The sequence below is a fragment of the Pristiophorus japonicus genome, chromosome 3 (genome assembly GCF_044704955.1).
Source record: "Pristiophorus japonicus isolate sPriJap1 chromosome 3, sPriJap1.hap1, whole genome shotgun sequence".
Taxonomy (NCBI): domain Eukaryota; kingdom Metazoa; phylum Chordata; class Chondrichthyes; family Pristiophoridae; genus Pristiophorus; species Pristiophorus japonicus.
This window is the reverse complement of record NC_091979.1, coordinates 321,091,388-321,107,792: the sequence shown is the minus strand read 5'-3', so window position 1 is coordinate 321,107,792 and position 16,405 is coordinate 321,091,388. Positions and strand designations below refer to the sequence as shown.

Sequence of the window (16,405 nt, the reverse complement as noted above, 5' to 3'; positions counted from 1 at the left end):
GTTGCCTGGGCCCTAAGCTCTGGAACTTCCTCCCTAAACCTCTACACCTCTCTACCTCTCGTTAAAACCTCCCTCTTTAAACAAGATTTTGATCATTTGCCTTAATTTCTTCTGCGGTTTGGTGTCAAATTGGTCTGTTTGTCTGTAACACTGTTGTGAATGAAGCGCCTTGGGATGTGTTACTACGTTAAAGGCGCTATATAAATAAAAGTTATTATTATTATGAGTTTGCTGATTTAAGATGTGGTGAAACATGTATTACTAACATCTGCACAATGGGCCATTCTATGAGTCAGCAGAGTCATTAATTCTGACTAGCAATTCCTAAGTGCAACAGGCATTTAAATTCCTGGGCTCACCTGTGATGTTTCAGAAAGAGGCTTAGAGATAGCGGGAGATTAAAACGCTGTTGTTTTGTTAGGAATGGAGGAAATCATTAGCCACCACCAGTATCCTCTGGCCTATTTCTCAGCACCATTTGTCCCTGTCACCACCTCTGCATAAATACTTTTGTAACCCTCAAAGGGATTAAATTAACATTATAGGATGTGCAATACATTGTTTTACCATTCACTAAGTAGCTCTTAAAAAGTAAATTCTTAAATGAAGACAAAGATTTGTTAGTACCTTTACAGTATTATCCCCAGATTGCCCATTGTTGCGGAGGCAGTCGAGACAAATGGCGATCTGTGGATCACTTCTGTGATAATCCTGATCTTCTTGGTCCTCTTCCTCTTCTATTTTAGCTTTCTTGGCTTTGGGGCCTTCATTATCTTTACAAAAGCACAGACAATTATTTTGAAATATGTACTATACATATTACATTGGATTACTTAGGATTATAAAGCATATACAGCACAGAAACAGGCCATTTGGACCATTCTCCACTCGACCCTCCTCCTGTCTTTCCTCATCTAACTCTATCGGCATAACTCTCTATTCCTTCTCCCTCATATGCTTATCTAGTCTCCCCTTAAATGCTTCGATATCATTCGCTTCAAGCACTCCCTGTGGTAGTGAGTTCCACATTCTCACCACTCTGGGCAAATAAGTTCCTTCTGAATTCCCTATTGGATTTCTTGGTAACTATCTTATATTGATGGCCTCTAGTTTTACTCTTTTCCACAAGTGGAAACATTCTCTCTGTATCTACTCTATCAAAACTTTTCATCATTTTAAAGATCTCTAATAGGTCACCCTTCAGCATTCTCTTTTCAAGACAAAAGAGACCCAGCCTATTCATCGTTTCTCCCCATATCCCTTGATCCCTTTAGCCGTAAGGGCCACATCTAACTCCCTCTTGAATATATCCAATGAACTGGCATCAACAACTCTCTGCGGTAGGGAATTCCACAGGTTAACAACTCTCTGAGTGAAGAAGTTTCTCCTCATCTCAGTCCTAAATCGCCTACCCCTTATCCTAAGACCGTGTCCCCCTGGTTCTGGACTTCCCCAACACCTAGAAACATATAAGATTCTGACAGGACTGGACAGGTTAGATGCGGAAGAATGTTCCCAATGTTGGGGAAGTTCAGATCCAGGGGACACAGTCTTAGGATAAGGGGTAGGCCATTTAGGACTGAGATGAGGAGAAACTTCTTCACTCAGAGAGTTGTTAACCTGTGGAATTCCCTGCCGCAGAGAGTTTTTGATGCCAGTTCATTGAATATATTCAAGAGGGAGTTAGATATGGCCCTTACGGCGAAAGGGATCAAGGGGTGTGGAGAGAAAGCAGGAAAGGGGTACAGAGGGAATGATCAGCCATGATCTTATTGAATGATGGTGCAGGCTCGAAGGGCCGAATGGCCGAATGGCCTACTCCTGCACCTATTTTCTATATTTCTATGTTTCCTGATATGTATACCCTCGCATTTCTGGTATCAACTTTGTAAATCTTTTCTACACCCTCTCCAGTGCCTCTATATCCTTTTTATAATAGGGCAACCAGAATTGCACGCAGTACTCAAAGTGTGGTCTAACCAAGGTTCAATACAAGTACAGGATAACTTCTCTACTATTCAATTCAATCCCTCTAGATATAATCGCTAGTGCTTGGTTTGCTTTTTATGGCCTTGTTAACCCGTGTCACTACTTTCACTGATTTGTGTATTTGTACTCCCAGATCCCTTTGCCCTTCTACCCCACTTAGATTCGTAATTTCCAAGTAATATGTGACCTCTCTATTTTTCTTACCAAAATGCAACACCTCACATTTATCTGTGAATTTCATTTGCCAATTATATGTCCATTCTTCAAGTTTATTAATGTTTTCTTGTAATTTGTTGCAGTCCTCCTCAGTATTGACTATCCCCCTCAATTTGGTGTCATCCGCAAATTTAGAATTTGTGTTTTTGATTCCAAAGTCTAAATCGTTAATATAAGTTGTGAACAACAGTGGTCCCAGCACTGATCCTTGTGGAACACCACTACCCACCTTCTGCCACTGTGAATAGCGACCATTTACCCCTACTCTCTGCTTTCTATCTTGAAGCCAGCTAGTTATCTATTCTGCTACTTGTGCCCCCTGACTCTGCATTCTCTGACATTCATTGGTCTATTATGTGGTACCTTATCGAAGGCCTTTTGAAAATATTGAGCCCTCATGTCCACTGCATTACCATTGTCCACTCTCTCTGTTACCTCTTCAAAAAACTCAGTGAGGTTGGTCAAGCACGACTTTCCCTTTTGAAATCCATATGCCACTGAATCAATTCTCAGTCATAAGTAATTTTCTGAGGCTTAATATTTTATTTCCCAAAATGTTCTTTCTTATCTTCTATAATCATGTTACAGTTTTTGGTAGATTACTATGTCAAACTTCCAAAGATTTAAATTACATAAGTCCCGACATGACTGGAAGCTTATGAATTTAAGTTCAGAAATCATGGTAATCAAGGTTAAACAGCTGAAAACAGGATTGCATTAGTTGCTGGATGAATTGTCTACTCCTGCTCTATAATCTTTGGTTATTATTCTCTTACTTAGCACAGTAAAAGTTACAGAAATGAAAGACTATAGCATTTCTTGCAGCGTTAAAGCCATGTGTGTGAAATGACTCATCGCTGCCTACTGATACTCCTAAAAAAAAAGGTTTTCTCTGCAGTTGGTCAGGGTCTCCTGATTTCTTTCAATGTTCCAAAACAATCAATTATTTTGTGTAAATTTTCATCTTTGTACATGCCCTTCTCTAGCATTCTTCAAAATGAAAGCACAGGACTTTTGTTGGATGAATGTGTATAAAACATATCTTTAGCAGCAAACACTAATTTGGCAATCTCACTCAGACATACCACAAAGATTATGTGGGAAATAGAAACATCCACATAAGAGCAGTCGGGATACTCTCTTGGGATTGGAGTTAAGGCATGTTGCTGAGGTTGAATCTAAGAAGCTTTATTCTGCAGCTGACCGTACTATATTTGATCTGACAAGATTTGGTCGGGACATTGGATACCACAGTATAAACATCTTCCACTTTCTCAACACTGACATCCAAGCTTGACTGACACATAACTGACCCCAGTAAATAAAACAAAATATCTAGTTTTAAAATACTGTCTCCGCCTCACTATTCTTTTTTCCTTCCTCTCTTTTTAAGCCCCTCCCCAACCCGCCTTCACCACGAGTCTATTATTCCTCATCTGAGTAGACAGGTGGATAATCTGCTCATAGCTTTGCCATTGACCACTAATAGATGCACAAAACCAAATGAAGATGATTCAACTGCAATGTTCAATGTGGCAAAATGAATCAGGCTCGAATTAATGCTTCCCTCTAATACTACTGATAAGATCTGGCATCTCACCAGAGATTCCGGAATATAAGCAAATAATGTAAGCAACCTTGCTGAGTTGAAGTACCAAAAATTTTACTGAAAGAAATCGGCTGTGATCTTTGATTTTGGAATGCAGTTGGATTATTTCTAAAATAATCCTACAGTGGTTGTATACATTCAAGATCATTGTTCTCTTAATGGAGGGATGTGTTGACTGCATACCAGAAGATTTCTCACGGGGAAGGAAGGAAATTAGCAGGAGAAATCAGTCCAATTTAACTGCATGTGCCTCCTAGTATTCAGCAGCAGAAAAGTGCTGGTGAGGGAGGGTTTGCTGTTCTCAGCAAGGAACATTGAATGACATGAGGGCCTAAAAAGATGAATTATTTGAAGCGAAACTTGCATATTTTAAGCTCCCGAAATACACTGTAGAAATCACACCAGACTTAAGCTTTCCTCACTGCCATTGGCTACCTGTACCAATCCCTCTGGCAGCAATTCAAACTCTTCGAAGACAACAGCAGAAGAGCACTTTACTCCAATACCACAAGATCTTTAGGTCAATTCCTTCAACTAAAGATAAAGCTACAGTTCTGTTATAGCTTACCTTCTCCATTCTCTTGTGGTTTATTTTTTTTCCAGAATTCTTCTTCTTGCCGTTTTTCCACTGGCCAAAAGAAAATAAGTATTCTCTAAAATGTTCAATGTGCTTTTCAATTTACAAATAAAAAGCTTACAAAAGCGACTGGGGGAAGATTTCATTTCCCCATACACGCCAAATGGAAAAGTCAGATGCCACCATAATTTTTGTTTTTGTCAAAAATCACTAAATGTTAAACATTATAAAACGAATTCAAAGGCATACTTTCACCTTTCAACAAGCCTTTACTGTGCAGAATAAACAACCCCAAATAAGATAGTGGATACATGACAGTTTGCTTCCAAATTTTCTATAGAATCCAAATCCATTAACATAAATGAAAGAAAACCGGGAAACTGTTATAATGCTGCTGTTCCCATTTCATAAGCATCGAGATTGTCACAGAAAGGGCATAGCAACACATATTTTGTTCATCCAGCTTTGGAATATGCAAAGCTCAGTCGAAATGGCACAACAAAGCTAATGGAAAGCCTGTTTTTAAATTAAGAACTAGTTGGTTTATTAACAAAGGTTTAACAATCACACTACACATTACCAGTTCATCCACTAGGCTCACAAATGCATACCGCATTGTGGATGACCTAAACCCAACTGACTGGGGTTTTATTGAGTCTTGTAAATATCACGTGACTGGCTAAGCCACTCACCCATTTTACACACCAAAACATCGAGGTCCTGTTCTATTGACTTATCATGATGAGCTTTTTGGGCCAGGGTCAGTTGTCAAACATCCACCTCTCCCTCATTCTGGGCAGTCTGCTGGCACTCTTAACTCCCACAGACAGCTCCTGCCAAACCCAATCTGAAGTATATCAGAGAAGCAATTATCTGTTTACTTCATATGCCCAGCTGGTACTGCACTTGTGTAGTTGGATAATCTCTGTAAATATTATAACTTGCAGTTTCAATTTTTGCGTGTTGGAAACACAGCTCTGACAAAATATACAAACCTGTTATTTCTACAAAACTACTGAATGCTTACAGTTCAGAATGGAGCTAGTTCATCTTCACCTATCCAGATATCAATCGTTCCAGCCAAATTTCCATCCTTAGAATAAGAATGTTAATTTGCACAATGGCAGTAACACACTTGGTGTAACAGTATTGTACTTATTTGATTCAAATTTTTTTTAAAAGACACTTATAACTTCATCTCCTAAACATATTCAAACTAGAAACTGTAATATTTACAGAGATTATACTTAGTTGTTCAAGTACTTAAGTGCAGCAGACACAAAAGTGGCACATCGTGTGTGTGGAATCGACAGATAATTGCACCTTGAAAGCAATTCAGATTCAGTGGGAGTTGTACTGGGTTGCAGAAATTGGGTTAATAAGAGAAATCCTACTGCACCACCTCCCCCCTCCCAAATTTGCCACTCTTGCTCTGCTGAAAATACGAGACCTTGTTCCACCTTTCTGCATCAATTCCTAGGTGACGATGGGGCCGAAATTCAGGGTCACCAGAAAGCTGGCGGACCTACCTTTTTTTGGGAGTTTTTTCCGCCGGGAGCGTTGAGGCGGCCTCTGAATCGGTTTTCGGGACTGAGAAATGTTTTAAAATGTTGGACTGGAAGTTGGTCATAGTGGGGGCAGATGTGCGGCGGTAAGTCAGGCTGAGGGCTGGAAGTTGAGGCGGGATCGAGACTCCGCCGCTGTCACTCAGCGGCAGAGCGGTGGTGACATCACAGCACACGTGCGTCACCACGCGCTCTCCCCTCCATTAAAGGGGAGAGACTCGGGCATTTTTTATCTTCGGCCACTGGGCCACCAGGGAGGGGGTTCGGCCGGGCCGCCAACAAGCAGCCTGGCACTCAAGAGGGGGGGCAATATTATGACGGCCGATCGGGAAGTCGGCCGGCAAAAATAACATAGCGGCCGCGGCAGTGGACCATCCCCTTGAAGTGCCGCCGTGCTGCCGGGCCGCGCACACTCAGGTTAACGTGCACCGACAGAGAAAGCTGTTGGGGGCAACGATTTTTTTCCCTCCATATGGGTCGGAATCTTTTGCAGGTGAGGGAGAGCGGCGATGCACGTTTTGATCGACGTGCTCGCGGCGGTCATCAGCAGCGGGGCGAAAGTGGGGAGAGGCCGAAAAATCCCCGACCTCAATTTGGATCGGGGCGGCCAATGGACTGCAACGTGGCGGTCATTCGATTCCACCGCATGGCCGCCGCACACTGCCGGAAACGGGCCTTATCTGGACCCTGAATTTCAGCCCCTATGAATAATGAATTAAAGTTTTGTGTTATAACATTGCACAATTTTCTCGAGTGCTGTTTAATAAGGACTTAACATTCATTAACATGCAATTTTTTTGTCAGCTAACTTTTGGAAGTACGTTTTAACATGGGAGCAAGACTCAGACTAGTAGTAAAAGTTCTGTGACTGCTTTCCATTTCTCTTGTTCACCAGTTTACTCATATCTACTTCTTATTTTAAATTAACAAAAAGAGGAAAATATGCCCCTTAGTAACCAAAGTTGCTATTAAAATGGACCCGCAAAAAACTCCCAAATATTTTTGGTCATTTGCGTCAATGATTTTCACCCACAGAAGAAATCAAGAATGTGGCCTTTACTCCTATAGTTTTATTTTTAAATGGATATTGGCCTTGATTCCTGAAGTAAAAAGCAGTATCATTATTCAAAAGCCAGATTATACACAGCACAGTAACAAAACACAATCATGTTTTAATTCAACACAGCAAGCTTTGCTTTAATATTTCAACAACAATGGATTTAAAACGCAATCTTCAAAGGAATTATTTATAGTGGTAATTATTACTGACAAAACAAATTGTTGCAATGGGTCTCGTGGTTGACTGCACAACCCACCCCGGTGGGTTATGCCACAGAATGGTGTGGTGTGGGTTGGACAAGCTATTCCTCAGACGATAAACTCCCAATCTCAGCTGTGCCTTCAAGGGAGGACTGAGCAGACGCCAAGTGCTTCTCTGCGGAAAAGTTTCAAGAAGTCAACAAGAGAGAGAGAGAGAGCGAGAATCCCAAACCTCATGCATTTCTCAGCAGTCATTGCAATGCGAGATTGGCAGAGGCCTGACAACAGTTGCCTGCCCAGCTGGGAGCATGAGCATCTATGTCGAACGCAAGTAAAAGTGACAAATATATATATTAATTTCAAAAACCCTTTGGAAAATACAGCATAGATTGATGGGCAGTTCATAGAGGAATAAAAATAAAACACAAACCTAGAATTGCCTCCCCAGCATACTTAAAAATGGCCATTGGTTGAGATTAGAATTACAGGTACTAATAACATGGTAAAAAGGGCTAACAAGTGTGCAAAATTAAATTTTCAAAAGTATTTCCATTTGGCGGGTCATGTAAAGTATAGAACCTTTGACTGATTAGGTATTTAACAGCTTTAATAGGACTGAGTATATTAAACATTAGGCTGAATAATAAAGAATTCATGAGTCTGTTCACTTACTTTCTTTAAGACCAGGCACCAGCTTAAATATAATTTCTTCTAACGTATTGTCCAACCTTGAAAACACAAGATTCAGAAAGGATCACAATTGGCTCAAGAAACAGTGCTATAACACACAAGCCTGTCAATCCCAAAGTTAATAGTAATTTTTCATGCACAGTAATTCAGTTAAAAGCAGTACACAACGGCCCTGATTTTCCTCTCCTGGTGTGCATTTATCTGGCCAGTGCCAGAACACACAATTCTATTTTTGCTGGTCTGCACTGGGCTGAGCAAAAATTGTATTGTATAGTCTACTAACACTCTGCTCCTCGGACAAGGCAAACTTCACCCAAGAGCCACATCAATTTTTAGGGTGGGGAGGAGAGAGGGAGGAGGCTTTACCACCTACAGACTGTACTTAACTTCCGTGGCCATAATGTGGAGGAAAATCTGTTTTATTTCATTTTCCTTTTGCACTAAATCTGTGATCATGTGCTTCAGAGCAAAAAGTATTCCATACCCGTCCAAAAGACAGTCAATCAATAAGTAACGCACTTCAAATGCTGATATACCTGGATACTGAGCCGCACCAACTGGGCTGTATTCAAAGGACCATCCATTATAACATGAAATATATTATTTTGTCTGTGTACAAGATTTTAGTTAGGCCTCATTTAGAATACCGTGTCCAATTCTGGCCCTCTCACATGGTGGATGATACTGAGGCTTTGAAAACGGTTCAGAGAAGGGCAACAATAATGATTCCCAGTTTAAAGACACCTTAACGACCCAAATTGCCTTAAGGATGCTGGGTCTATATACTTAAGAGAACCATAGACCCAGGGGTAATTTGATTGAGGTCTATAAAATAACAAAGGGGCTAGATTGTGTGCACGCTAAAAAAATATTTCAATTTGATAGATTGGGAGAAACAGGGGTAAAGCATAGGAAGAAATAGATTGGGTGTCTCGGTTTTTCTTTTCACAGAGAATAGTAGACCTATGGAACAGGTTGCTGGTTTGTGCAGTGGGTGCTGATTCACTATGCACCTTCAAAAGAGAGCAAGACTTGTTCCTGGCTGCGGTGGAAATCGCATCATACAAGAGGTAGGTCCCAATGGTCAGTTTGGTCACCTGGACTAGTTTTGATCTCCATTCCTTGTAGAGGAATTTTCCAGACTTACTTTCCCAAATCGGCCTTGGGTTCTTGATCTGTTGTTTTGCTGTTCCCAGGGGACTATATGGCACCTAAGGGGTATGGAGTCTCTTGACCTGATGCATTATGGCATCACAACTGTATGGGACAGGTTAGATGGACCAGCTGACGTTTTACTATCCGACATTTTTCCAATGTGTGTATATCTTTTCTGCTATGTATCGATGGGGCCATCGTGCCCACTAACTTACTCTCTAACCCAGTAAGAGTTCTGCACTAGCACCAATCATAAATAATGTTTGTGTAATAATACCAAAGGGCAAAATAAATAAAATATCATTGCATTAAGGCCAATTTATCGAACAATTATTGATTTATATTTTCCCAAGAAGCATGAATCTCATCACATTAAATATTGTTTAGTAAAATCCTATCAAGTCATGATGTCAATCAAAGGTATTGAAGAGGAACCCTAAAATCCATTTCAGACATGAACTGGCCACATGACTTATCAATCCATTGTCAACATTCACAGAGGTGGATTCAAGCTTCTCAGTGAGGCGGATAAAAACAAGCTCAATTTTGCCAAATTGGAAGATGAGTTCAACCAGTTACCTTCAGGATGGCACAATCCCTCCCAGGCACATACTCCCCCTGCTCCCAACCGCAGGAAAGGAGCTATGGACTGGCGTGTTAGCTGTAATTGGATTGTTAACAACATTCTGCTTGAAGAATAAACCATGCACAATTATTTTCTTCATCTTTTTCTTCTGGTACGTGCTGAGTGAATAAATATGGAGTCTTTTTTAATGCCACAAATGGAAAGGATCATATAACTCACAAGTGATAAAGCCATGAGTGAGCTATGAAAATCCCTTCCTTTTAGAATTTTCTAGTCAGGCACTGAACAGTCCAGGTTAATAATAACATTAAATTGTTGCAAAAGCTTTTTTGATTTAGAAATAATTCTAAGTGAAGAAAGTGCGTTAATACCTCTCAAAAAGTTAGATGGTGGCAGAGGCATTTAAAGGTTGCACAGCAAATATTCTAAGAAATAAGTTTATAGATTGGGTTGAAATAATAATTTTATGCATTTTATAGTTTGATATAGACCTACATCTGTTAAAATGTCTATCACATGACTAGAAGGTATGTAACTCAAACATTGCAAAATATTATTTGAAAACAAGTTGTTACACATCACAAAACTCAGAACTTAAAAAATTTTTTTTTACATAATTGGACATACTGTTTAGTCAGAAAGGTGAAAACTTTAAACGTGAACATTTTAACTGGCTTCTTTGTCAACTTTAAATATAATAAGTTACATTTTTAAACTTCAATCTCTTTTTAGGTTATTTCCAAACAGCTGCTAGAGGAAGCCCTGAAAGTAGTTTGCCAATAACATTATTCCAAAATTAATTTCATATTCACCACATAAATGACATTATAAGAATCACTGGTTAAGCTGCCAGGGAGGGCTCTGCCAGGTTTTGCCAGCATTGTGTGGTTTCTCCCATTTTTGTCTGGCTCCTGGTGCTAGTACTGTACCAGCAGATTTCCAGTCATATTTTAAAATGCAAGTACTTTAATTATCAGTTTCCTCTGCTCTTCTTCCTCAGCAAAACATTTTCTAGCTATTTACATGATTATAAAAATACTTTTCTGTCCCTTTATGGTGATTTATAGCTCTTTCTGAAGTTGTCACTGGCAGAGAGCTGTACCAGGGTGACTTTTCCCATTGGTGAGTCTCCAGTGAATGATTTAGGTTTTCCCAGTATTCTACTGTATATGGTGAATAAGCCCTTATTTAGGCAGTCAGTACATTCTATTGTGCTTGCAACTAGTCAAAGCAACGCCATAGTGATTGCTATGAGGCAAAAATTACCGCAGCTTATATCACAAAGGACAAATCATTTAACGTTTTTTTAATGATAACAGAGAAAGCTAAGAAACACATTTGTAACATTGGGCTGATTCTACTTTTGATATATGTTGCTAGCTGTGTTAGGAAGATGATTCTCAGAGCATGGATATGTGAACTTTGAAGTAAACTAACAAATTACACCGCTATAAAGCTTCCTATAAAGGATTTTCTTAGCACAATATTTCTTTCTGTGGGCGCTCCATTTCAACTTGCATATTTGTTACTGTAGCTATATAAAATTTTTTGGAAGGGCTTTGTTAGCATCAGAGAAATTGGAGCTGAAATTGTCCCTTTGCGCAGGGCCAGTTAGCACTGCCAGCCGCGCTAACAGAGCGCTAACACATTAGCACATGGCGGCCACATCGACCCGTGCGGAATTGCCCCCGGGGCTCTGCCGGCGAAAAGTAGTTGCGATTAGCATAGTGCATGCATGGCGATGACGTCATCGCCGTGCGAGCTGACCTCTTTGCGCCCCTCGGGAGACATTGCCCCTGCAAGTGAGGTCAGCGACGGCCGACGCCAGTGTGAGAAGTTGTCGTGGTTGTGTCACACAGCCGCCATCTTTTTTCTGTTGGCCGACTTCTCAGTCGGCCCGACAATGACAATGGCAGCCAGTGGTGTGGCCGGGCCGCCAACACGCAGACTGGCGCCGCCCTCTTGTGTGCCATTCCACTGGCCTGGTCGATACCCTCCCTGGTGGCCCAGTGGGCGCCACTAAAGAGGCTGACGAGTTTGCAGTGGCCTTCTCCTTTAAAAGATGAGGAGGGACATTGTGAGGCATCAGCATGACGCAGCACGTCCGTGCTGCATTGACATCAGCAGCGCCGAGCGTCGCGCCCTGCGAATGCCGGGGGAACGCTCCCTTACTGCAGGCAACATTTCTTTTATCAAAGAGCCCAAATTCGTGACGGGGTCGGCGCTTCCCACACCGGTGCAAAAAAAAACACCTTCAGCGAAATTATCTCACTAAATCCAGCACGGGACAATTTCACCCCATTATATTTGAACCACACCATTTTTTGGGATACACTTTCTATAATGATCATAATGGGGAAACATATAAGACATATGTGAAATACGTGTACACAAGTATTGTAAGTAACACACCTTTAATTTTGTCACTGGGCCAAGACTTACAATGCCTATGTTAGCAGGCCCACGAAAAGCAACAGCACTGGAGGATTACATCCTGACCTTTACTGGCATGGAAATAATTTGTGGTACAAGTCCCTGAAATAGATCTATCTAAAACACAGAGGCATGTCCATGTGCTATTACGTTGCCTGTCAAAAGTACACTACCTGTTGTCAACATTGAAGCATGCAGTCAGCAAAGTGTAACAAAAGCATATGATGCCAGCATGAATATGACACCTACCATTCCATAATTCCTGTTTTTCCTTATGTTTGCTACAAAGGTAAAGAAGAACAATATCATGATGAAACTGAAGGGGAGGAGGGTGATGATGAGGACGATGACGAGGACAGTAGTACCACACATAGTGTAAGATGGATCCAGGGTTACAACAAGGGGCCTTTCAACAAGGGTCATCGTCTAACACCATTCATTTGAGGCCTAGGGATAGGAACCTTGATGCAGAATCATTGGAACAAAAGATACTAGACTATAAACAAAAAGCACAGCGTTCCATGGAGCAAAATATGTCTGAACTCTTCAGTAATATGCAAGAGTGCCTTACACGCATCATCAAAACAGGTTAGCTGGTTACCTGCACGTATCAACAGCTCAGTCACAACATTTTGTCATTCAGCAACCACCAGCACATGTGGATGCAGCAGCAGTTTCCAGAATGTCTTGAGAGTTTTGCTGCAATATGTGCTAGGTAAGCATTTGCTCTCACTGATGCTTTGGATACAATGGGCAAAGAGTCATCACAGTGAGATGGAGTACAAGAAGGGAAAGGAATCACCTGGTAACATGACAAAGCAGTGCCAAGCTGATTAGCTCTTGGTTTAACCCCATAACACTCACAGACACATGTAATTCATTTACAAGCACAATATATTCTATGATGCTGGGTTCCTGAGATATATATTAGTGCCATGTTTGCCTTTAAAAGGATATTGGTGGTTGGGGCATATCCTAAAATGACCATTGCGCTGTCATCTAATTAGTGTTCTTGGGAAGAGCCAACTAGCCATCTACAACATCTCACTAACTAGCATGAGAAAGACTACACCTTACATCTAAGCATCAGGATAGAATAAATATTGTGGAGTACAAGGATGGCCATCATCACTCATAGTATGCTTCAATTACCCCTGTGTAACAACTTGACTGAAGAACGCATCAGTTGACTGCTGTCTCTGTTGCCTTCCGTCTCTGTTGCCTTCCTGGAAGCAGCTCCACACCTCAGGGATTGCATCTCCTGCTACGCCTTTGTCCTGTTCATCTCCCAATGGCTAGGGCTCATCAGTAGCTGCATGCTGATATGTCTATCGATGGCTATATCATGAAACATGCAATACATACTAACTATCTTGGACATCTTCTCCAGGGCATACTATAAGGTGACCCTGAGGATCAAGGCATTGGAACTGTTGCTTGAGAACGTATGTGTCTGATCAATAACCCTGGATTGAAATCATTGTAACATTAGTACAGGTTGAAACTCCCTTATCTTCCTTCCTTATCCAGCATCACTCCTCATCCGGCACCACTCCTGGCCACCGGGTGGCGGATGCGCAGAACTCCGACATGAACAAATTGAAGTCCTTCCTCGTTACCGACTCCCACAATCGCTGGCCTGACCGCACGATCCACGCCCCCAACCCCCACCCCATGATCTCTTCTGCTGCACTCCCCGCCCAAGCCAGCCAGCCCCGAAATCCCCTTGCTCAGTACCTGTACCATCCAATTTAACGTGACCTCCCCTCGTCCATCAAAATTCCTTATTCGGCACAGGGCAGGTCCCGGGGGTGCCAGATAAGAGAGGCTCAACCTGTATATCCTCATATGTAGACTACCAATAGATCATCAGTCACTGCCAGAATCATCCAATATACATCAATCCAGCTTCCTGCCCCATGAAAAGTTATGTGACATTGGACTATACAGGGTGTAAAAAGCATCTTAGCTGCTGCTGGGAAACCAGAAAGTGACGGGAGGGGAGATTTTCCACTTCAGTGCTTCTGGTGCATAGGGAGAGAGCGCATATGGGAAACTGCACAAGACTGACTCCTTGGCTCAGTGGTAACAGACTCACCTCTGATTCCTAGTGACCAATGCTAAACGTATTCATTATCGGATATATTTTGCAGACACTGGGATATTTCCCACTATCACAGAACATTCAACGGGGGGGAGGGAGGATTAGGAAATTGAGTGGGGAATCCGTGCTGTTGGATCCCTATTCAATTAGTGCAGCACACAGTTTTTTTGGTACCATTTTACACCAGCCTAAAGTGCTCTCACCTAAAATGTGAAAAAGCTTAATGTAAATATGAAACTCTGACAACAAACAAGCAATAGCATGGATTCCCTGATTTACTCATGGAAATGGAGGATGAAGGTCAAGCACATTCTAGCCTTTCAGCAAGTGATTTCTTAACGTGTGTGGCATACCCTTGAGAGATAGCAGCCTCGTCCATACCTACTTCAACTATACCCCAGCATACAAAGTGATCTGTGAGAGAGCAGACCCTCTGGTCAACAGTGAGGGCTGTGAATCCCTGCGAAATTACGCTCTCCATCCAAACCCCTACACATTGATGCTAGAGAAGAGATTGGGGCCCAAGGCCTCCATACCAGCTGTGTAACGATAAACAAAAGATATCCCTGATGTGTCAAGAACCTCAGCCTTTTAGGACTCTGCTACAGATGGCCCTGGAGTTTCCACTCACTTCTGGTGGACTTCAATCCAGTTTAACATTCATGTACAACAGCACAGTTGGAAGTTATGGACTCCTTCCAACTTGTTGACACACCTTGTGTAGAAACAGAAGCGGACAATAAATTAGAATGTTAGCTGCAAGTAGTGTTTCAAGGCCACATACTGTGTGGCCTGCTTGTCTGCTGCAGAGTGAGTCAGTAAGTGAGGAAAGAATAACAGCTCTTGGCTTAGGGAAGGTCTTGACTTCACAATCTCCAACTGCCTTTTATGTTCTCTAACACCTGCATTGGAAAGTGGCCTCTTCAAAGTAGCTTAAGGGCTTAAAGTTACAGAGCGCTCTTCCTATGCAGGCTTAGTCCCTCCTGCTATGCATAGCCTTGTCCTGCAAGCAGAGACGTACTGTTGAGAAGTTGGAAGTTTCAGAACCCAGACACCCAAATTCCCATTGTACATCCCAGCTCGTGAGTAGCTGAACACTATTCATTTGGGTGCCTGCTTTGTGCACTCACCTTTACAGATACTAATGTGACAACAGTTTCAGTTTCAAGTCACAGTTAGAAGGTGTGGCCTACTGCAGTATGGGCATGCTTGTGAAGCTAAGAAAGAGCTATAAGGCTGCCGGAGTGGTTCGCACAAAGCCCCAGCCAAGCTGTAAGATTGAGTAGAAACTGGCATGTGTGCTTTTTTTCCATGTAGTTTGTATAGAGTACTGGGTGCTGTATATTTGCAAGTATTCTGATGCTGCCCAACTCCTTTCTCATCTGCTCCCAGGGGCTCTGACTGTTGATTATCACACTGACACTGTGGGTAATTTTCCAAGTACGCACCGGTGGTGGTGAACTTCACCTGCTGGCAGCGCATATTGGAAAATTGCGGGCCCATAAATGTACGACATGTATTACAGGTGGACCATGTTTCCTACCATCAGTGCACTGTTACTAAATTACCCCTTTCTGCCATCCTGTTCCATTCTCCTGGGGCTCGTCCGTGCCAAAAAGGGCAACCCTCTTTTTGCCTACTTCACAGCTGCATTGAGAAATGGAGAATTCTTTGGGTAAATTAAGCCAATTTGGAACAAATATAAATTATTTTTCATCTTGTACTGCAATCTTCAGATGCAGCCCTTGAAGTCCTTCATCTGCACACTATTTCCCGCCACGAGCGGCCAATTAGCTCCTGGCTACAGGCAAAATTCAGGCCAGAGGCTTTCTGTGAGTACACAATGAAGCCAACCCCAGAAGATCCAGCAAGGTTAGCCATTTGTAATTTTCACAAGTGTAAGGCTATGGTCCCACCAGCTCAGCACGAGGACCGAATGGGCTCGAAGGGCTGAATGGCCTACTCCGGCATCTATTTTCTATGTTTCCAAGAAATATGTCCTATCGAACAAGTCCTCAATGTGATGATGTTGATGGAACAAGTGAGCTACTGAACTGTAACAGTTACACACTCTACAAAAAAGGTGGACTCTGAAATCAATTAATTAAATCTTTTTTTTAAATAAGCCTAATAATCCGATAGATTTGAAAAACAATTGCATCTGTCAACTCTTACCTCAGTGCAAAAATACATTTAGCGGTACCCAAATATCATTAGCTTT

General features: G+C 41.9%; 1 protein-coding gene across 7 annotated transcripts in view; it reads right to left on the bottom strand.

The window, feature by feature from the left end:
* Positions 1-16,405, bottom strand: part of pcgf5b (polycomb group ring finger 5b) — a 245,589-nt gene that overhangs the window by 47,658 nt on the left and 181,526 nt on the right. For all 7 annotated transcript variants that reach the window (XM_070876943.1, XM_070876941.1, XM_070876938.1 and 4 more), the window contains exons 4-6: positions 7,889-7,944; positions 4,383-4,442; positions 628-773 (exon numbers count right to left, since the gene is read on the bottom strand). In XM_070876943.1, coding sequence (XP_070733044.1) covers positions 628-773; positions 4,383-4,442; positions 7,889-7,944 — 262 coding nt within the window. The remainder of the gene's footprint in view (positions 1-627; positions 774-4,382; positions 4,443-7,888; positions 7,945-16,405) is intronic.